General features: G+C 28.4%; 9 protein-coding genes across 9 annotated transcripts; 5 read left to right on the top strand and 4 right to left on the bottom strand. All coding sequences in view use genetic code 6, as the record gives it.

The window, feature by feature from the left end:
- Positions 1-8: 8 nt before the first annotated feature.
- Positions 9-890, bottom strand: PTMB.175c (Tyrosine aminotransferase). Its single annotated transcript, XM_001346963.1, is given in 4 exon segments — positions 9-84; positions 108-550; positions 578-722; positions 742-890. 4 exon segments carry the CDS (start codon positions 888-890, stop codon positions 9-11), a joined length of 813 nt encoding a protein of 270 aa, XP_001346999.1.
- A 255-nt stretch (positions 891-1,145) lies between these two features.
- PTMB.176c (Translation initiation factor) lies at positions 1,146-4,729 on the bottom strand. Its single annotated transcript, XM_001346964.1, has 8 exons — positions 1,146-1,283; positions 1,310-1,407; positions 1,435-1,540; positions 1,564-3,537; positions 3,563-3,977; positions 4,006-4,180; positions 4,204-4,479; positions 4,504-4,729. The coding sequence occupies 8 exons, from the start codon at positions 4,727-4,729 to the stop codon at positions 1,146-1,148; spliced, it is 3,408 nt and encodes a 1,135-aa protein (XP_001347000.1).
- Positions 4,730-4,756: 27 nt separating this feature from the next.
- PTMB.177 (hypothetical protein) lies at positions 4,757-6,283 on the top strand. The annotated part of the gene is made up of 3 exons (XM_001346965.1): positions 4,757-4,965; positions 4,989-5,304; positions 5,333-6,283. 3 exons carry the CDS (start codon positions 4,757-4,759, stop codon positions 6,281-6,283), a joined length of 1,476 nt encoding a protein of 491 aa, XP_001347001.1.
- Positions 6,284-6,481: 198 nt separating this feature from the next.
- Positions 6,482-7,498, bottom strand: PTMB.178c (hypothetical protein). The annotated part of the gene is made up of 3 exons (XM_001346966.1): positions 6,482-7,021; positions 7,045-7,177; positions 7,200-7,498. 3 exons carry the CDS (start codon positions 7,496-7,498, stop codon positions 6,482-6,484), a joined length of 972 nt encoding a protein of 323 aa, XP_001347002.1.
- A 1,145-nt stretch (positions 7,499-8,643) lies between these two features.
- On the top strand, positions 8,644-11,835 carry PTMB.179 (hypothetical protein). The annotated part of the gene is made up of 7 exons (XM_001346967.1): positions 8,644-8,806; positions 8,832-9,375; positions 9,404-10,577; positions 10,601-10,781; positions 10,808-11,195; positions 11,223-11,518; positions 11,546-11,835. 7 exons carry the CDS (start codon positions 8,644-8,646, stop codon positions 11,833-11,835), a joined length of 3,036 nt encoding a protein of 1,011 aa, XP_001347003.1.
- Positions 11,836-11,852: 17 nt separating this feature from the next.
- Positions 11,853-13,578, bottom strand: PTMB.180c (Phosphatase regulatory subunit). The annotated part of the gene is made up of 4 exons (XM_001346968.1): positions 11,853-12,554; positions 12,581-12,780; positions 12,803-13,076; positions 13,105-13,578. 4 exons carry the CDS (start codon positions 13,576-13,578, stop codon positions 11,853-11,855), a joined length of 1,650 nt encoding a protein of 549 aa, XP_001347004.1.
- Positions 13,579-13,606: 28 nt separating this feature from the next.
- On the top strand, positions 13,607-15,678 carry PTMB.181 (Succinate dehydrogenase). The annotated part of the gene is made up of 7 exons (XM_001346969.1): positions 13,607-13,711; positions 13,737-13,954; positions 13,980-14,306; positions 14,336-14,716; positions 14,745-15,394; positions 15,423-15,586; positions 15,613-15,678. The coding sequence occupies 7 exons, from the start codon at positions 13,607-13,609 to the stop codon at positions 15,676-15,678; spliced, it is 1,911 nt and encodes a 636-aa protein (XP_001347005.1).
- A 526-nt stretch (positions 15,679-16,204) lies between these two features.
- Positions 16,205-20,238, top strand: PTMB.182 (hypothetical protein). The annotated part of the gene is made up of 2 exons (XM_001346970.1): positions 16,205-19,823; positions 19,850-20,238. The coding sequence occupies 2 exons, from the start codon at positions 16,205-16,207 to the stop codon at positions 20,236-20,238; spliced, it is 4,008 nt and encodes a 1,335-aa protein (XP_001347006.1).
- Positions 20,239-21,007: 769 nt separating this feature from the next.
- Positions 21,008-22,894, top strand: PTMB.183 (hypothetical protein). Its single annotated transcript, XM_001346971.1, has 1 exon — positions 21,008-22,894. One exon carries the CDS (start codon positions 21,008-21,010, stop codon positions 22,892-22,894), a length of 1,887 nt encoding a protein of 628 aa, XP_001347007.1.
- The last annotated feature ends 162 nt before the right edge of the window (positions 22,895-23,056 follow it).

The following is a 23,056-nucleotide window of genomic DNA, read 5'->3' on the forward strand; positions in this document are numbered from 1 at the left end:
AAATAAAATCACAATCTTTTTACAAACTCCTTCAATCTTCCAATCATCTCTACATACACATCCTTAGTTGCTATCGTCAGCATTCTTTTAATTATGAGAATCATTACCTAAACCCTTGATACTTCTCAGTGCCATTCCAAGACAAGGGTAACAAAATTATGTTTTCCTCCCCAAGTAACTTCTTGGCAAATTCTGTATCACTTTTAACTTAAAACACCTCCAAATCAATAAGAACAGTTAAATAAAATGTTCCTTAAGCTGGAATGCATTTTAAACCTCTAATTTGATCTAATTCTTAGATTAAAAAATCATGATTCTCCTTAAAATGCGTCATTCTGTCTCTAGCATAAAATATTGTCAATTAATCAAGTATTTAAGGTAGAGAATTAATTACGAATACATTGGCATACAATAAAAACTGACATATATTGTACATTGCCTATTTGATTTCAACAGCATAGTGATTTTTATCATAAAAAATCATCCATGATATTTACCAAACAGGTGTAAAGAACATCTTGTCCATTTCTCCCAAACGTATTATGGGTCCCTTATCTGCCAATTCTCAGAATGACACAAATTCCCCAAATGACATACCATAGTAAATTTCATCAGCAACTATTAAAACCCTATTCTAATTCGCCCAATCTATAATTTCCTAAACATGTTCCTTTGAAAATACTGATCCACAAGGATTCGAAGGATTTATAACATATAAAAAACTTAGTGTTTTCATCTAACTCGCTCTTCAAATCCTCTAAATCAATTTACCATTTATTCTCTGATTATAATTAATATTTTCTCACTTGAGTACCAGTTGAATGGCAATAGGAGTGATTCTAAGACTTCGGGATCTCAGACTTAACAATATCATAACCTATCTAACTCATCTTGCATTGCTCATGTCCAAATTAAGTTGGATCGCCCTTCATAAACGATATCAATGGTTAACATTCTCTAATTAAAGATCAGGGTTATAAATATTAATTTAGACTCGTCAATTTAATTTACTATTTTTATTAAATTAGCAAATGTAAGTTAAGTTTTCACATTAGAATAATTTGCATAATAACAAATCCAACAGTATTAGTGATTACAATTAATAAACAATATTAAACAAAATACATAATAATCACAGTTATCTTTCACTCTTTCTGCTATTGTTGCTATTGTCTATAAAGTTATTAAGCAAGAATATATCGATTTATATCCATTTGGTTTTTATTCTTGAATTTCATACTCTATTTGGCTGCTCTTAATTTTTACAATAAAGCCTCTCTTTCCTATGAAAAATAAAACTTATTTTTACCTTATCAGTTTCTACATATGTTTCCTCTGATATTTGTTAGGTTTACTATTCTGTTTTTAATTACTAATTGCGATTGGTACCAAATTATCTTCTGCTATCTATGATTTATAGAAAAATTAGAATACCTAAATTTGATTATTGAGTGTCTTTTCTTTTTTCATTCAAAGCCTTTTTTAAGTTGGCTAATAAAGCATCTGCTTCCTTGACTCTTGTGTCTTCAGGCTTGAGAGTCTAATTTTAATACATTATATTACTCTCTTTAATAGATCAGATGCTCTTTCTTAGAATTCAACTGCCTTTTAGAAGTCTCCAATTTCACCATGTTCCAAAGCAATCGCTGAATAATATCCAGATATTCTCAATTTGTACTATTAGGTCTCTGTCCCTGAGAAAGACTTAAACAATGATTCACACTTCTCCAGTCCTTCAAATAAGCAGTTCAAAGCACTCTAATGCTAACCACTTTCTGAATAAAGCAATGACAAATTTGTATATTGATTAAATACTTCTTAGCCTTCCCCTCCAATTAAATTGGCAAGATATAAAGTATGCAGCATATGATTGAAAGCTTCCTTATAACTTTTGGTCGAAAAGTAATATAATGACAAAGCTGTTATAGCTTATATTGTTAAAGGGTGATCATAACCGTAGATTGCAGTATAAATCTAAATGGCTTGCTTTTAGAAGTGTATGGCTGCATCATATTCCTATTTTCTCAAATAGACTGCTGAAATCTTGGAATAGCAATTTGCCAATTCTTTATGCATCTAACCATGTAAATTTAATATTATTTGTGATGCAGTAAGATAAGATTCTAAAGCTTGATGAAGATTTTAATGTTCAAGCATATACTTTTGACCAATTTCTATATTATTTTTAGCATCCTCTGATACTTACTCTATAAATTTGATAATTGGCTGGATTCCTACTATATCAGAAGGTTAGAAATCATGGTAGTCTCGAGCTACCAATTGTAATCCTATTTATTAACATAGCTCTCTTAAACAGGATAATTTATGGAACCCTTTCTTATTCAATATAGATGAATCTATTTTATGTTAATATCTGGCTTCTGCAATCTTATTGATTTAATCCCAAACCTCTTAGTATGTGGGATATTGATAATTGTTGGCTTAAATTAAACATCGAAAGTGAGGTTTATCACCATTTTGAGTACTTTTATTTTTGTTCTTCTTCTTTTTCTTCTTCTCCTCTTATTTATTATTATTAACTGAAGGATTGGAATTAGAGAATATTACATTTAAAAGATGACTCAAGATTTAAGATAATTAATTTTGAGGTGCCTATCTCATGGATTCTCTAAAAATGTGTTTTAATGTCTTAGCAAAGACAACTCTTTCCAGAGTAAGTCTTAAAGAGGGTTATTCTTCAGAACGAATAAAACTGATTACTTTTCCAAGATATCTCATATTGACTCCATGAGAATGGAAAATGTCTGAGATGCTTAGATCTGAGTGTCTTGATGTTTCTGGTTATGATAATTCTTAAATCAGTTGAGGAATTGCTTAATTTAATAAAAATGTAGCCAATTTTTTTAAATCCTCCTCCTATTATGTTAATTTCTCTGAGGTTTATAATGCGGTCTTAGTGCCCAAAGCTGGGTTCAACTTTAATCCTTCCTTAGGATTGCCAATCAATAGATTTTAAATATTTTAATATGCTTCCTATTATGTTTTAGGGTCATCACTATTATTTTGTTTAATTTTTTAAATAGTATTAACAACCCAATAATTTTGAAGTAATTCATATCTCAAAACACAACATTAATTGTTTTCTCCTTAATAATTATAGTCTCTTGGAGAAAGTCTTAAAAGATCGAGCAAATACATTCTTTTATCTGATCCCATGATACCTTTGACTTCTATGCTTCCAGCCATGGAATACTTTTGTTGGTTGCTGTCAAGAAATACAATATCAGTATCAAGATGGAAGAATTCACATGTTTTTGACATGACTTTGTGAAACTCTTCAGATTTTTGAATGGTCTTTCCATCATCAATTGAACCATACTAAGTGCAATTGCTATGATCACTATTGAGTATTCCTGGTATAATGGACTATGCAATAACTCTTCTCCCTTTATAATCAACTAAACAAGTATTCAAAACACTTAATCCAGGAATGTCTAATTTATGGAGAATCTACAAATTTCTAAAATCGCAATTAGTTGTTGAGACTGTTGGTGTAGCATCAGGACCACTTTCTTACTTTAATTTATATAATTTTAAATACTCTAAAATCTTCTGGTGTTTCCATAGCAAAACTAAAGAATATCTGATTGTAAACGTAAACCTATTAGCATTCGACATCCATGGGATTTAAAGGCTAGATAATTTTATCGACAACAGCACAAGCTCCTCTAACTGCAGCTTCAACAAAGTCTCCATAGACCTTTGATAATGCTTTGTCTCTATTCAATTTTTGAATTAAATCAATTTTGGGCAATGAACGAAAGACTTGCAATTCTTCATTCCAATCTCTCAAACTAGAAACATCAAATCCATGTAAATCCAATGCCCAACTCTCACTTCTTTAATGATCCAATGTCAAAGGAACTTCAGGCACTGACAACCACTTATGATTATATTTTATAGTAGCTGGTAATGCAGGTTGTTATTACTCTGGGATCGCATTAATTAATTCCTTTCTAATATTATGTAAATGGATCAGTTTACTTAAATGAGGGACTGTGATCCACAATCAAATCTATCAGATTGTAGTAGCAATCACTTTTTTGAGTTGACTCAAACGTTCTCCCTTAAGAGCTATTGACATAGAAACCTAAATTCGAGGCTGTTATTATCAGTTCAACTGACTCAATGGTTTTAAGGACGATATAAAAGAGATCACCTAATTATTGTTGTGTCCAATACCCTTTAATTTTCGCGAAAGAGGAGGGGGATTGAAAGATGACAACCCCAACTATTACACGTTCTATTTAATAGCCTTATTGTCATCATTTAAGAGTAAGGTTGGTTTGATAGCTGGTTGGAGGATATCGTTTAATTACAAATCCCCTATTTCTTTTAGTGATAATGAATCTTCATTCGAAATTTTGCCTTTGCAAAGATATTGATAATGTGATAGATTGGCAATTATTTCTTAGACTCTTCTTAAATGAAATCTAGCTGTTCTTTCATTAAACTCATCTATATGATTATTGAAACCTGTACCTAATAACACTTGCAACTTTCCTCCGTCGGGAATGGAAAACTCACTGTACTCATTGATTCGCTATCCTTTATGAGAAAAGTAGAAATTTTGAAAGAGGGACAATATTGTGGATTCTGTAAGATATTGTCTGACTTCTAGCAAAGTTTCAGCTATCTCTAGTGGCCAAGTATATTTGTCATAGAAGTCTAAATACAATTTTACACTTTCTTCTTTTGTTTGTTTCATCTCAAATCGACCGCAAATTAAATTAATATGCAAAAATCCTAACTTAAATATGCTAAAACACCGTAATATCTAAGGAGAAGCTCATTGAATTCGTAAAATTCATCGAGTCCTAAAAAGATAGCAAATTAAACCCAAGACCAGATGACTGGTAGCCAACTACAGTTAGAAATGTCGAAATCCTAATAATAATCATTTCATAGTTCTAGTAGTCCCGTCGGTCATTGTTAGTCAGTTAGGTGAGATCTACGTTAATAAATAGCTCTAAAACATTTCAGCATCCTCCCTCCCCAACTAGAACTTTGTAAAAGAGACCCTCTTAAATCATATCGAAATAACAACTTCAATCTATGCATGAACGATCGATCATTAAAATGTTAGGATTGAATTTGGAAGCTATTTGCACCAAAAGTTCTCATGAGAAGAATAAGATGGTCTTCATTTGTCAATATCCAAATTGTGAGGCAGATAATAGGTTAGGTTGCTCTTATTGTTAAATTGAATAACATGGTAATCATGCATCTCAAAATATGGAGATCTAAACATTTTGCAAAATATTCGATGACAGAAGACATTAAGTAAATTCAATATACCATTATAACCTAGTTTGACAACCTTTGCAATTAAATTATGAGAGTTCCTGATAAAATTACTTAAGTAAGAACATTTTTTGCAAAATTGAGAATAACTGTCTAAGAAAGATTATAGTAAATAGAAGAAAATGTAATTAAATCAATTGATGAAGCATTATCATGGTAACCTTTAGAAAGAGATCTTCAAAATAGAGTAAACTACTTAAGCAACAAAAATATATTTGATATGACCTAAGAAGAACTCAAAGAAAGTTTAAGTTTCATATAAGGTAAACATCTATCTGAAGTTGAATACATTATTGATGAAACTGAAAAGTATCTGACAACAAAAGTTGATTAAGTTCAATAATCTTGGAATGATTTCAGAGAACAATTATAATTTGAATTAAGCACTGCTTTAGGAGACAATAACAAAATCTAAATTATTGATTCAAAATAAAGGAAAGAATATGCTTAACAAAAACTCTAGATTTTAGCATAAAAACAGGAAAAGTATCTCGAACAATTTCGACCCTTTTAAATAATAATGAATGAAGTTTAAGAGGAAGAAAAAAAGGTTGAAGTTCAAAAATAAGAGGAAGTCAAAAGATAGTCACAAATTTAAAAATAACAATTAATTCAAAAGAAAAAAGAGTAACAGTAAAGGGAACTTGAATAAATTAAAGTAAAGGAAGAGCAAAAGAAGAATGAAAAACAATTTGAAAGAGAGAAACAGTTAAGAACATTTCCACATATTCTATACACTTAAGATTGTCCTCACAGATTACCTTGCAATACCATTCCAATTTTCTCTTGTTGTAACAAAGCTTATCCTTGCACACAATGTCATGGTTATCAATTTCACCCACCTAGAATCTCAAACCCAAGTTATAGATATTGTATGAATTGCTTAGAAATCTACTTAGTACTTTTTCCTACAAATCAATCAGTCAATTGTCTCAAGTGTCAAATTAAATAATCTTGATCATAATAAGATTAATTTATTATCTTAAAAATCAAAATTTGATCCATTCTCCAATTATTACCCTAAAGTATGATACCGTCTCTCTACTTTGTTAAATCTTTTCGAGGTTTTCTTTCCAAAATCACTTATTACAGTTTTTTGTTTGTTAGTAATATTGCTTGCAATAGAGGCTGTTAAACCATCACCAATGGGGCTTAATCATAAATTAATATAATACGGGATATTTGAGGAGTTCAATTATGTTGAGAATAATGTTAACGAAAACCGTTTATCTGCATTTAAAATACTTTTTAATTACTGTTTTATTGCAGACTTTAGAGAATCTCCATTAAGTTATGGTATTGATTTGTGATCATTTGTATTTTATTGAAAATCACTTACACTCTCTAATTTTCCCTTTGATATTCCAATCTTTCTATAATGGATTTTTATTTTATTATCTAATAAATGATATTTTTATTTCTATTCTTCAACATTTTCTCTAACTCTTTCACTCTCAACTAACCTTCTCTATCTTTTTTCTTCATCCATTAACACCTTTGCTTCTAATCTCCTTTTTGATATTAATGCCTAATAAGGTAGCGTTTCATCATAATCAAATTCTTTATCAAACTTTTCCAATTTTCTGATACTTTCTCTATAAACCTTTTCTTCCTATTGTACCTCCATTACCTATAATTTCTCTATAATTTATTGTAATCTCTTCGATTTATGCTTCATTTGATGGAACTCATCTCTCTTAATAAAGTTTATTAATATACTTTTATATACAAATCAGAACAGTCTGAATCGCCCTAAATCTAATCCTCCTTATCTTTAATCTATACTTAAAGATTTTGAATCAAGGGTATCATAGCTTATTGTATCTTATTACAAGTTTAAGAGTAATTGAAACTAAATTTGCATTATTCTATACTTGCAATTAGGAACCTCATCTAATTTGTACTGACACTAACGCCTAACCATTTCTTTATCAATTTTATTTTGAACTTCTTCTGATTTTGAGAGAGAAGCCAACACCTTATTGACTTTTTTGATCTTATGTTAATGAGAAACTGATTTAATAGGGCCATCTATGCCCTACTTTGTAGCTATCAATCTTTTTTGTAATAGCGCTAATTTCGGTTTGAACTGGTTGGTTAACTTTAAGAAGTCTTGGCAATACTATTTTCTTCTCTGAATGTAAAATTCAATATTTTCTTTTGTCAATTACATAAATAAAATAAATTGTTTTGTTTTTAAATCCAAAATGTGTAGTATCAAAGATATATAACACAAGTTTCATGATTACTTGAATTAGAATTAGAAAATAAATCATGTACAATATTCTACTTTTAAGAAATAAATAAATGGAGATTTATTGAATGTATCCTATAATAGTTTAATAATTAAATTAGTTAAATTGATAAAGTTAATTTTATTAACACCACATTTTTTGTAACCTTCGTTGTTTTATGGCATAAGAAATTGTTGGAATAATTGATTTTTTAGAATAATGAAGGGAATACAAATTATAAAATAGTTTAATTAAATATCAAAATTTCCTACAGTTGTTTACATATGAATGGATTTCTTTAAAAAATCTTGATTAAAGAGCTAGTTAGGTTTAAAAATTGAAATACATTTATGTTCTTCTTCAAGAATTTGAATTTCTTTATTTTGAGATATTAACTTAAAGGCTTTTTTATTTATTGTTGATTATTTTGAAGGATTGAAAGAATTTACTTATAAAAATGTTTGAATCAATTTTTCAAAACTCATTTCGTCATTAATGTTTTCTCTACCACTCATTGAAGTTTTTGGCTACTAAATTGAAATCTATTTTTTTGGTTCTAAGGTGCGACATTATAATTCTTTTCTCTATATTACAAAAGATCTTTCATAAAAGGATTCAATTGGTTATTAAGATTTGCGTTCGATGGGTTAAGTTGAATGATGCCTTCTCTTAATCTTTCTGAATAAGGATTTGTTTTCAATTAAAACAGGAAAGAATGGCTCCATTTCAAAGGGCAGCATAGTGTTAATTTGAAATTATTTTAAGTAGTTAAATAACTTTATTTATCAAATTTAGTGAAACAAATTTTGATGCTTTCAAAATAAGGAATAATATGTAACGCCGAAATATTGCTGAACTTAACTTTATTAACTTAGTTAATCTCAAAATGTAATTAATTTCTATATGTTGAGTTTAATTGTTAGGTCTATAAAATATAATTCATTCTCTGCAAAACTCACATTTATAATGATGATGATAACAGAGTGGATGAGTTAATTATAGGAGAACTCTAATTTAAACCAAATATTTGTAGAATAATGTTATTTTGCATTAATAAATTAAAATTAAATCGAATTATATAGAAATGTTCGAAATGTAAGAAGAATTAAGCAATGGAGATATTGCTTAAGTCCAAGATTCGAATCAGCTTAGACTTTCCAAAAGGCAATCATTCAAATCAGATACAATTCTGTAGTGGAATGCGTTGTAGGAGAATCTATAATTGCAATATAATTTGTTAAATAAGGGTACTTTGTGGCAATTGCAAATTAGAAAATGAAACCAAGAATGAGCGCATATAGATTCTACTGAATACGACAGAGAAGTATTACCAGACTTAACTTCGATATAAAGACTTACGTAGAATGTACAATCAACAATAAGCAAATAATTATAATCAAAAACAATGTATACTGGGATTCAAATTTGATAATTATCATTCTGAAATCCAAAAATTCTTATTTTTGTTAATGGAAAATCAAGAGTTATTTGCACAATTAATCCATTCATCTTTGGATGTTGGTGTTCATAATTTAGATGAGTTTATATTTGATATTCTTACTTTCCTCTATGACCCTATTGTAGGAGCTGGTCTCTAAGAAGGAGTTTTTAAATTATTAAGCGAACTCTTAAAATTGGAATTGATAGATCTGAAGAATCCATTAGAACTGTTTCAGGATAAAAATAATCTGGTTTGCAAATTTCTCATTGGATTCAGCAAAGGACCATTATGTCAATCATATATACAATAAATCTGTGGATAAGCATTAAACTTATTAATGAATGTGAAAGAAGAATTGCAATTGAATCCAAAGATGTAAATTGTATATATATATAAAATATAGAATTTACGAATCTCAGTTAAAATTGAAAGAAAGCAAAGAATCTGCAAAACTTTTGAAATTAAAGCAAGAGAACAAAGCAAGAAAAATAATGTTTAATATTATACCAATGTTAATGTAAGGAACTGAAGAAAACAAGGATATCAATGTATATGAGAATGTTAGAAGAACAAATATACCTGAATATATACTGAATGCCATTATGGAATAAATCTCTCCAGCCATTTAATCTTATTGTCAAACTCCTTTATAGAGAATAATGGACCCATAATTGTTAGAAGAAACCGCTAAAATTCTATATGATAGACATAAAGTGACAGAGATGATCATTAACTCTATTTGTGACAACATTTTAAACAGTTTACACAATTTACCTTTTATGATAAGAGCTTTATGCAGATTACAATATCAAATCTTTAAAGTCCTATATTAATCATATAAATAAGAAGAAATATTTAACTTGTTGATCTAATTTTTCATTAACAAATGGATATTACCTGAGTTCACAGCTATGTTTTTAAATTAACAATAATTAGAATCATCTTAATATTAGACCAGCAATATTGCAGCTATAAGCAAAATTTTATTGTCTGTTTGGAAAGGAGAAGCCATTGAAGGCCTCAATATTTCTTTAAACAATGAAAATGTATTTAATTATTTCAAAGAATTAATTGAACTACCTCCAACTTAGTTGAATTTTTATATCAAAGAAAAATCTGAAAAACATTTCATTTCCTATTTACTTTCTATATCGGATTTATAAATATTGTTAAATACTATATCAAAATCGAGAATAGAAGGTTCTTTGGGAGGCAAACAATTAACCAGATATACAGATTTAAGAGAATTAGCTGATTGTATAATGAGGTATAATTAAAAAATGGGAAGTGATTTTATGAGTAATCATGTGCAATGGAAAGGATAGAAAGTCCAGGCAAATAATATGCATTTTTCAGTACATAGACTATCTGATCTTTATAATGTTAATTATATAGACATAGCTTTTAAATTTACAGAGAAGTTCAGTGCATAGGATAAGGAAGAGTTGTTGTTTATTTCCAAGGCAAAGTAGGTAGTGGCATAATTCTTAATTTCTATTGAGCGTATATCCCTTCTGTCTAAATTGAGAAATAATATCATCCTAAGCTTCGACAACCTAATATACATGTATAAAGATGTAATCTATATTATGTAATTTAGTCATATGAAAATAAGGGCCAAATAATCAAGCAATATGAGAACATTTCACCTTAGTTATACGCAAATTATTTGCTTTCAATTTATAAAATGATTCCAAATCAATATACAAGCAATAATCTGTCGCTTTTATGTCAGGAAATGATATAAGAATTCGATTAGAAAGTTACTAATGCTAAAAATCGTAAGTTCTCTTTGTTTCTTATTTAGAATAAAAGGCAATGTTAGAAGCTTTCTTGAAAATTATCACATAACTTCAAACAGAGAGAAGAGAGATTAAAGCCTTGAACAAATAGCTAAAAACCATTGAATTAAAAAAAAAATTGAATTATTTTTTAAAGAATGTCAAAATACCATGTTTATTGAGTTTCAGATATGGATAAATCAATTTGATTTCAATTTAAGACACATCAAAAACAAAATCATTAGATCCAAAAGATAATGAAAAATAATAATTCTTATAGATTGTGAATGGAGCAGATTTGAATTCATTATAATTGGAATTGCCATTTTAGAGTATAAGAGACTTTATAGATATATTGAGTGGACTGAAGCATTTGCAACTTGCTTTAGAAGGAGATTAAGTTTTTATAGAGATGTAATTTTTAAATTTGTATTATTATAGTGTTTAGAAACTATTTTAAAGTTATATGAAATTAGTAGAAGAAAGGTTAGAACAGTAGTCATTTTTCCCATAAAATTAGAATGTGAAAAAGAATAATTAATATATTGATCTATGTTATGAGACAGCAGAGAAGTCTGTTGTTCGTAGAATCATGATGAAATATTGTACAGTTAATGAGATAAAGGAAGATTAGCCATTTATTGAATAATGTCAAAAGAAATTAATACATCTCGAAGAATAATAAGAGGTGAAAATTTGTTTATCAGAACTACCTATGTTAATAAAAATGAGCGAATGTATTTGATTATATAAATTGAATTTAGCTTTCAGATAGATTGATTAAGTGATAACTCCTATTGAGAAACTACAAATGATTTCTAATTGTTTAAGTAACTTATCCTTATTATTGAAAATATCTGGAATTGATGATAATCCTGGCTAAGATGGAACTCTGCCAGTTTTTATTTATTTAGTTGCTTAAGCATGTCCTAAATTTATGAAAACCAATTTGAATATCATTCAATCTTTATTCAATTTTGATCGTTGGAAGAACTCCACTTATCCATTTTCATCAACTTAATTATAAGGAGCATACGAAAATATTATGAGTTGAAATTATAACAATATATATCATAATTATTTTTAATCATCATTATCCCAAATATTGTCTCCTTCAAATACCTCTCCCTATTCTTAATTCTCCTCCTCCATTGCTAACCTAACATATTCTTGAAATGCAAATCTATCCCAATCAGTAAAGTCTGGATGATCAACGATGTCATTTCTTACTTGAAAAGGATCTCTGTTTTCATAACCAACAAGTTTATTTAAATTAGTTAAAAAGTTAAAGAAAACTCCACAAACAGATAGATTCTGTTTAAAATGATTCATTTTAAACAGAATATCATTATCAGGATGCAAAAGATCTACCATCTAACAAACAAAGTCTTGAAACAATATGGGCTCATGATTTAAACAATCCATTCGTTGTTTCAATTCTTCATAAAAGTAGTCCATTTCAAATCCTGTTATGATACCATTACTATCTAAATCAATAACTTTGAACCAATATTCAATAGATTGAATTGTAGTCTTATCCTCCTCACATTAAATAAAGTAGACAAAATCTTCGTATGACATTTTCTGATCTATTTCACTCCTGAACCTACGAGGTATTTAATCAAATATTCTATCAACTACCTTTCTACTCAGTCCATGACTAGAATAACGAGAGAAATCTTCTTTGCTAATATGAAAATCATGATCTCCATCCAATTCCCAAAATTTACAATAGATAACATAGAAATGCTCATATGAAAAATATTGTCTAATCTAACTAAGGAGTTATAAAAAGGTACCTTATTTATATCATCTTCTTTTGCTACTAAATCTAAAATATCAAATAGATTGCTTTGTTTAAAGTCTCGCCATGTAATTTTACCATTGTCTTTTCTACATAAATGATAAAATATTCTGTGAATGACAGTGTCAGCATATCGTTCTTAAAATTCAGGTGTTGCTTACAAAAATTCTAATCCAGGATGTTCTTAAAGCAAAACTATTTAGGAAAGAGAATGTACTCTTCATGAAAGGCTTGAAATCCTCAAATTCAATGTAATCATTTTTTGGTTTTTTGAAAATCTAAAAGCATCTATTTTTTGGTTCTTTTTAAGCTAAATGTTAATTCCAATACTTTAAAAACCCAGATTTACTTATCTTAGTAGCATTACCCTCAATAGCAGTCATTAAAATTTTGGTGGTGTATTTGCAAAGTCCACATAAAATTGTTGTAATTTATTCGAAATGGGTGGCATCAATTAAGTCTGATTTCCCAAAAATTTCATTGATGATTTTCTGGAATTAATAAATACATGGAATTTACATTTTATTCAGATTATAATTACAAATTGATCTCTTGATTTGGGAAATAGAATTGCGGAACTTATTCGTAATTCTACGCTTTTTCTACATGACATTTCTTTTGCAAAATTTATGATTGAGTAAGTGATTATGAAAGCTCTTCAGGTATTCTTAATTTCAGATCGTGAAATGGGTCTGTTTTTGGCGGCGATGCAGGTCCCTAAGTCTTTTTGTTTGGTGAGCTAAACAAAGCGCTCTATGATACACCAGACACTGCCATTTTATTAATAAAAAATGCATTTGGTTGAGCAATCAGATTATTTTATTTGCCATCTTTGGCATCTTTGATTAGTTGTTGTACTAACTTTTAAGTTTGAGGCTACGTCAGCCATCTAATGAAGAGGTCATTAACCCTTGTTTTTGACAACTAAAATCTCACATTCTCTGCCAGTGAGAAACCTGCACCAACTCCTTCAGAATACGATTTCTAAAGCATAAAATAATTAAAATATCTTTTTAATTTGATGTTTGCTATCACGAAGTAGGCATTGTTTAGACAATAAGCAATGAAACTCATGAATAGATTTGCTGTGGTTGCCAACAATAAACCAGAAAAAGGACCATCTCAAGTAATATTAAAATTAATGCCAAAAGGGACATCTGACTGATAAATACACAGTCATCGATCACACTTATGATGCAGTAGTTGTAGGAGCAGGAGGAGCTGGTTTAAGAGCCGCCTTTGGTTTAGTTGAATTAGGTTTTAAGACTGCATGCATATCTAAGCTATTTCCAACTAGATCCCACACAGTTGCCGCCTAAGGAGGTATTAATGCAGCTTTAGGTAATATGACTGAAGACGATTGGAGATGGTATATATGACCTCAAATTACATAGGCATGCATATGATACTATAAAAGGATCAGATTGGTTGGGAGATCAAGATGCTATTACCTATATGTGCAAAGAAGCCCCTAAGGCAGTTTATGAATTGGAAAGTTATGGTTTACCATTCTCTCGTACTCCTGAAGGCAAAATTTATTAAAGAGCATTTGGAGGTTAGAGTTTGAAGTTTGGAACAGGAGGATAAGCTTATAGATGTTGTGCAGTGGCTGATCGTACTGGACATGCTATGTTACACACACTGTTCGGCAGAGCTTTAGGTTACGATTGCATTTTCTTTGTTGAATATTTTGCATTAGATTTAATGATGGATGAATAAGGGTAATTTTATATTTATTATAAATTTGTAGAGCTTGCAGAGGAGTTGTATGCATGTCAATGGCAGATGGATCAATCCATAGAATTAGAGCTGGATATACAGTCATTGCAACTGGAGGTTATGGAAGAGCATTCTAATCATGCACATCAGCACATACTTGCACTGGTGATGGTGGTGGTATGACCATCAGAGCTGGTTTACCCATGGAAGACTTAGAATTTGTATAATTCCATCCTACTGGTATTTATGGATCTGGATGTCTTATGACTGAAGGATGTAGAGGAGAAGGAGGTATTCTTAGAAATTCATTGGGTGAGAGATTTATGGAAAGATATGCTCCTACTGCTAAAGATTTGGCTAGTAGAGATGTTGTCTCTAGAGCTATGACTAAAGAAATCTTAGAAGGAAGAGGGTAACTATTATATTATTATTATTCCTAGAGTTGGACCAGAAAAAGACCATATTTATTTACATTTAAATCATTTACCTCCTGAATTGTTACATGAAAGATTACCAGGTATCAGTGAAGCAGCTAAGATCTTTGCTGGAGTTGATGTTACTAAAGAACCAGCACCAGTATTGCCAACTGTTCATTATAATATGGGTGGAGTACCTACAAATTTCAAAACAGAAGTGTTAAATCAAGTTAATGGAAAAGACTAAATCGTTCCAGGACTATTAGCTGCAGGTGAAGCTGCTTGTGCCTCAGTTCATGGTGCAAATAGATTAGGAGCCAATTCATTATTAGATATTGTTGTCTTTGGAAGATAGGCAGCCAATTTAGTTGGTGAAAAATGGAAGCCTGGATAGAAACAGCCAGATCTTCCCAAGAATGCTGGAGAAGCTGCCATCGCTAGAATTGATAGACTTAGACATCATGAAGGATCATAAACTATTGCTTAAGTTAGAAAGGATTTATAGAGAACCATGTAGAAACATGCAGCTGTGTTCAGAATTGAAAAGACTCTATAAGAAGGTGTGGAAAAGGTTAAGGAAATCTATTCAAGAAAGGATGATGTTAGAATTAAAGATAAGGGATTGGTTTGGAATTCTGATCTTGTTGAAGGATTAGAATTAGAGAACTTATTATGTATTTACTATTTTAGATCTAATACTAGTATAAGGAAAAATGACCATCGAAGGAGCACTTAATAGAAAGGAATCCAGAGGTGCTCATGCAAGAGATGATTTTCCAGACAGAGATGATAAAAATTGGATGAAACACACTCTCGCTAGAATTCAAGATACTAAGTAAGGAGATGTTCAATTGACTTACAGAGATGTACATATTCATTAATATAATCATAGGTCATCACAAAAACTCAGGATCCTAAAGAATTCGACACTGTGCCACCTAAGAAGAGAGTCTATTGATAATTATACAATAAAATATATATAATACAAAATTTATGACAGAAGTTGAGATTACACCAAAACATTTGAAATTTAAAAAAATTGGACAAGAAAAGACAGTATACCAATATATAATTATTAGATTACTGTCAAGAACAATAGGAAGGTTGTGCTTAATTTTGCATTCAGGCTTTTCAAAAATTATGAGATAGCCCCAACTGCCCTTTAACTACTTCCAGGGGAGGCTACTGTAGTAACGGTTAAATTAAGGAATGTTGAAGCTCAAGAGGACTTTATTTACATAAAAGGAGATAATTTAGATTGCAGAATTGCAGTTACTTTTGAATGTGATTCAGATCGTTTGGATTAATATATTGATTAAGATGTCCAAAATAGGACGATGACATCACCAGGATTTGGAAATTTATAGACATTTGGCAATGTTAGAAGTGAATAATTTAATGCAGAAGAAAATAAAATACTTCAACAAAGAGTCAACTATCTAACTTAATAAAACCAGTTGCTTAATGATGCTTTAGAACAATTTATGAACTAAGAGATGGATGGTAATTCTATCAAGGAGTTATTGAATCACTTAATCGAATAGGAACGATAGGATATTGAATTTAGGAGTCAAAGAGTTTTATTAATGATTGAGGAGAAAGATAGAGAAATTGAGGATTTAAGATTGCAACTATAGAAACAGTAATTCAACAGTAATACCAAAGATTAACTCAAAGAGTTAGTTAAGGAGAATGAAAGATTATAGATGAAAATCTAAGACTATCAAGCTAGAGAGTAATATTTCAATCAGCATTAACCTGAGAGGGAGAGTTATGTGATGTTGTATCGTAAATATGAAAGCGTGCTTGATCAAAATAAGAAATTAGAATTGATTAATAGATCAATGAATGATGAAGTTGAAATCATTGCAAAAAGATTAAATGATAGTGGATTATAGAATTCAAACATCAGAGTTGAAGAAACTAGAGATGAATTAGTAGATAGGTTGAATGCTCGTATTACTTAACTTAAACTAAGAGAAGAGAAGTTACTTGAAGAGAATGCTCGCTTAGAGGAAATGCTTATCCACTAACAAGGATCAAGTTAAAATTTTTCATCAAATCAATCTAAAAATTTAACAGATGATCTATTAAAAAAAGAGTATCAAATATTGGAAAAGTCAAAGAAAGAATTAGAAAAAAGATGCAATGATACATTATCCAAATCTCAATTGCTAGAAAAGTAAGTAGATGAATAAACCAAATAAGCTGGGTATTTGGGAGATGAATTGTGGAAAAGTCAAAGAGATAATGAAAAGTTAAGATAAGAAATCAAAAAATTAAAGGAATAAGATGAATTAATTAAAAAGGAAAGATTAGAATATGAGTCTTAGATTTATGCTCTAGAATAAACATTAAAATAAGCTAATAGTTTATAGGATGTAAAAGAAGAAGCCAAAAAGAGATGGGAAGAAGAAATTAATAAATTATAAGGTAGTTATGAAAATGAAATTGTTGCTTATTAAGATGATGCCTAAAAATTAAAAAAAATTATTAATGATTTAAAAAAAGAGAACGAACTTACAAATACTCAGTTAAAAGAAACATAATATAAACTAGATTAAAAATTACAATAATTATCTTAACAGGAAGAATAAATGTAAGAATTACAATTCAAATATCAAAAACTCTAGAAGATTAATCAGTAAAATTAAATTGACATAGAAAAAACAAAAAGTGAATTCATTGTTCTCAAAGAAAAAACAGATGTTGAATTACAAAGAAGAGATAACCTCGAAAAGTAATTCTAAGATAGATAATTATGTCTCTAAGATCAAATTAATAATATTATGAAAGAGAAGTCAATTACATAAAGTGAATTACAATTAGAAATGAATAAATTATGTTAATAGCATAAAGCATCTATTGATTAATTATTAATGGATAACAAATCATTAGAATAGCAATATTTATTCGCATAAGATCAACTCAAAGTCTAAAGAGATTAATACTCTTAAAGAGAGGATGCCTTAATAAGAGAAGTTAGAAGTATGTAAGAAAAAATAGAAAAATTAGTTTAGAAATAGAAAGAAAAATAGAGAAGAAACAGTAAAAGTATCAATTCTTCAGTCGATAAAACAGCAGCCCCTACTTTTAATAATATCGAAGAAGAAAGAAGATTAACTGATTTATATATGTAGAAAATTAGAGAATTGGAGTAAGAATTAAATAACTCCAGATAATAAAAAATGTAAATTGAATTTGATTTCAATCAACTAAAGACAAAAAGTACATTTTTGTAATAAAGACAAGCAAAAGATCTTTTAGCTTAATAGTCACCCGTCCTTGCTGATGATCTCAATGAACTCAAAGAAACTATGGTTGAAATGAGATTAGAGAGAGACAAGATAATTAATTAGCTCTAAGAAAAGGATTATTAAATTGATCATCTGAACTAATAAATTTAAGAGTATGCTTCCCTTGTTTAATAATAACAAGGAAATCTCGAATAAATGGAAATTAAATTAAGTTATATAAATGATGATTTCAAAAGGACTCTTGAATAAAAGAATGCAGAATTGCATAAACTCAAGCTTGAACTTAACATAAGAGAAGAATAGAATTAAGTTTATCAAGAATAAGCTAAGTTATTAACAAATGAGAGAAGAGAGATAAATGAGAAGTGTTATATATAAAATTTTGAAATTGAATAATTGAAAACCAATCATCAAGAGGTTGAAACATCAAGAAAACAATTAATCTAAGAACTTAGATAAAAGATTGATGTATTAATTAAGGATAATGAAGAAAATTCTGAAATCATTCAAAAGATTAATACTGAAATTGTTAATCAAAAGGAAATATATGAGGAAATTATTGAAAGATAGGATAATACTATGGAATTAATTAGTGAGAAGTTCAATTAAGATATTTAAGAATTGTAATGCAGATAAAATTAATATTTCAATTAGAATGATGCTTATAAAAAGAGTTTAAATCCCACTAAAGAATAATAATGGTTTAAAGAGTTGATTCAATCATACCATGATAATGTTGTCTAACTTGCTCAGAATATGTAGAAGTAGAAATAAAATAATGATAAAACTAAATAACTATAGTAAACTATTAACCAATAAAAATAATAACTCAAAGAATTATCTGATAAATTAGTCACTCTTCAAACAGAAAATTAGAATTTAACTAAAAAAATTGAAAAACATAAACCTAAAATTCCAAGTCTTAAAAAACCATCCACAACAACAAAACCATCTTAATAAAATAAATAGAAATCTGATGAATAAGTACCTATTACCTTGCTATTACAACAAGGCAAGGTGGCTGAAGTTGAGTCTAAATCTAATCAATATATAATTTAATTGAAATTAGCTGAATAAAAGATTGATCAATTAAAACAAGCTAATTTGATTTATGAATAGGAATTAAAAAAAATTAATTAATCAACTTCATATTTACAAGATTTACTTAAGAATAGGGATTAAACAATTCAAGAACTTTAAAAGCAATACAAATAAGAAAATCAAAAAATAATTAATGAATTAAATTAGGTTTAAAATAAATTTGTACCTGAAGACAAAGTTTAAGCTCTCAATGAAGTTATTACTTAAAAAGATCAATTAATTAATTAATTGAAGGATGAGATATAAAGGAAAAAAGATGTAGCTGATTAATTTAGAGGAGATAGGGAAGATCAAAAATAAATTGTTGAAAAAATAAAAAAATAAAATGAGGAATTATTGGCAGAAAATGATAAGTTAAAAAGAATAAATAGAGATAATGAAAGGTAAAGCACCAATTTCAAAGAGTTCAAAGAGAAATATGATCAAATGAAAGTTTAAGAGAAATAAATATAAGATGAAATTAAGAGTATATAAGAAAAAAATAAATAACTTAAGTAGGACAATACAAGGAAGGATGCTAACATAAAAGAATTAAGAGATAAAATCGATTAGCTTTAAAGTTAGAAACCAAATGATACTGAAAAATCAGATTTAATTTAATAAGTTAAGAAACTAAAAGATGAAATCAATAGAAAAGATTAAGCAATCAAGCATTTTAGATAGAAGTTTGAAGAGAAGTCAAATGAATTTGAAATTTATAAGAATGACTATGCCTCTAAATATGCATAAACTGTATCAGAGTTAGGTTAAATATATTTTTAATATTTTTAGAAAAGGAAATGAGGAAAAATGAATAAGGGAAAATTGGAAGCAAGAAGTTTGAAAATTAAGTCAATATGCTGATTTTCTTATTAAAACGTATATACAGAGAGAATTATATGGAATTAAATAAGGGTAACCAAGCCAAGGTTGGGATTAAGGGCGAAAATAAACCTAAAAATATTGCTAAATTTTCAGAGTCAATGAACATTCTAAATTTGGGTCCTGAAGATCTTGAAGAGTTTTTAGAGCCAAACATATCTGTAACCACAATTAAAAAAACAAATAATAAAGATTTGGATAGATTCGAGACTCTATTTATGAATCCTGATCAATTAGATGTAAACCAAATTTTTAATATGATAAACAATATTATTACTGAAAGAGTAAACTGCGGGTGAATAGTATGAATTACTTAAAAATTAGTTTTATTATAATAATTTATATATTTTTGTTTCGTTTTAGCTTAATTGTTATGTATTGAATATTTTTATTGTACATTGGCTCCTACAATTTATATTAAAAGCCTAATATCATCAATTATTTTTGAATTGAATAGCGAGCTTATCGGATTTAATACTACTTTCACTTTTACGACTTTATCAGTGGTGTAGAATATGAATTTAAGAGTAGTCTTTAATCAATGTGATGGTTAAATTTTTAGTTTGATTTTTGTTATATTACTCAATGAAGAATTTTGGAGACGGAAACTAAATTGAATAGAAAGTTAACTTTAAAAGACTCAGTACTTTTTTTCAATTTTTATATATTTTTTATGTTATATAATATTTTTCAATTCTTGTTTTGGTATAAGCCTGAAAGAAATCATTCTTTTGGAAGAGGTTTTGTAATTTTCATATGAATGTGATTTCCACTCTCTGAGAATTAGTCATATATTTTTAGTTTGCTCTCTTTCTAAATTATATTTTATTTATAAAATGATAAAAACATTTAGTCTAACTTTCCATTCTCTGGAAATGGAAGATGCCTATAAAGAATGGTGTTTCAATAGGAATTAGAAAAGATATTAACTATTACTCTGCTTTATTATTGTATACCTAGCAGTCATGATTTCCAAGTTTAACAGCACAAGAACTTTATTACCTCTGATAATTTCGTGTATTATACTAAGTTTAGAAATTACACTTTTATTCTTCCTAAGGAAATACCATGAAAGAGTGGAAATTATTATTACTTTCAACTAAATATTTATGTGCTTAATTTGTGAATTCTATAGATTATTTGGGGGAGAAGCGAATCAATGGTACATCGGCTATAGTTTGGCATGTATAAAATTAAGTAAATTTAAATTTTAAATTAGTAATTTATGTTAGAGGTAATAAATTTATAATGTAAACTGGTCTTTAGATCCTTTGTTAAAGTTGTTCATTTATATTAATGAATAATGTGCAAATTTATGAAATGATCACACATAATTTGATAACTGTGCTTATGATTGCCTTAAGATATTCAATTGAATCTGGAAGCAGGTAATATTTCGTAGCTTATCAATCATAAATTTAGTATGAAAATATTATTTAAGATTTACTTCCCTCCTGGGTTGTCATAGTTAAATTTGATAAAAACTAAGGATAGTTAAGTTTAGATAAAATAAATAGCAATATGAAAGCTAAGCTCGACATTCAAGATGACAAATGTTTTCGAGATTTTTTAAGAAAAATGAAAGCAATTCCCTATGAATCAGAAAGACAAAGTTTTCAATCCATAAAGTTGGAGCACACACTAATCAGATTATTACAATAGTAAAAGGATGAGCATGCAGTCGAGAGATACTATGCTGAGATAGATAAGAATGAAAGCAAAACTAAATAATTAAAATTCAAGATAACTCAAGTTTATTTTAAAACTTTCGACCCTTCTGTAATTTTGCTATTTGAAGAATTAAAAGAAGATAAATATGAATCCTTAATCTAATAGATAGAGCAAAGAGACTATTCTTAGTCAACCTATGCCAGAATCTCACTCTAGGTCTTAACTCAGCAAATTTAGTTGTTAAAGTTTATCAAAATGTATTTTTCGAAAGGAAAATCACTTTAATGTCCTACTCATCTTCTGAACTGTATCAATAACTAGATCCAAAAGGGATATAACATATTCAATCTGAACTTTGATATATTGAATCAATTTAAAATTTCCCATAGGTAAATTAAATTCGAAGCAATTGAAATTTAGCCATTATTGCTTATTGAATAGTTGTGTGAAGACTTGCTGTTGACTTAAGCATAAAGTAATCCTAAGAGGAGATAAATAGCAATTTCTGATGTAATTAAAACTGACAGAGCAAAGCTAATTTCTATAATCATTAACTTGGTTGAGTATATAAAAATATTAATGTCAATAATCTATGGGGATGAGAAAATCCTAAGTTAAAGTGCTCCATTCGGATTTTAGATTTTAATATCTTTAAAATATTCGAAGGCTCATCCAAAATGCTTGAAATTTGGATTGTTTCATCCTAAGTTGTACCTCCCAGCCTCTATTAAGGAGCTATTTTATAATATAGAAACAGCAATTCATCATAAAAAAAGAAATTGGAATTCGAAAAACTATTATAGCATGATAAATCAATTGACTCATGCATACTCATAAATGTTTGAAGGTTATAAGAAAGATAACTATAAGTCTACTAGTTTAATGGATGAGGATTTATTTCCCCATATTTAAAAACAAAGCATGTGTTAAAGTTAAGAATCACGATTACCCACAGTGTAAAATCATATACCATAATAATTTTAATTTAATATTTTAGGGTATCCCATGGCTTAGTACTTGATAAGTTAATTGGGCCCATGTAATAAATTACAATTTAAGAATAGATTTATAAATTACTCCGGAGGGACTAATTTGTACATGAATTCTTAATAAACTAAACTATCTTTTCTTATTTATCAAAATTTAGATGAATTTATATAAGAATTAAACTAATAGGAGAAGCCCATTTTCGAATACTTTCAAAAAAAAAAGATGTTTAATCATGATATTACTTAGAAATAATATCCTTGTTCTCAATTTGGATCCAATTAGGGAAGATTTTGAGTATTTTTAATTCTTTTTAAAACTCTTGATTTATTTAAAATAATATTGTATGAAAATGAAATATATTTATTTTTAGTATGTTGATTTTATTTGCTATTTTGAACTAGGGTTAAAAATATATCAAACAAGTATAGTATTGTTAAAAAGAGGAAATGAAAAAAT

Source organism: Paramecium tetraurelia (assembly GCF_000141845.1).
Source record: "Paramecium tetraurelia macronuclear, complete genome".
NCBI classification, from domain to species: domain Eukaryota; phylum Ciliophora; class Oligohymenophorea; order Peniculida; family Parameciidae; genus Paramecium; species Paramecium tetraurelia.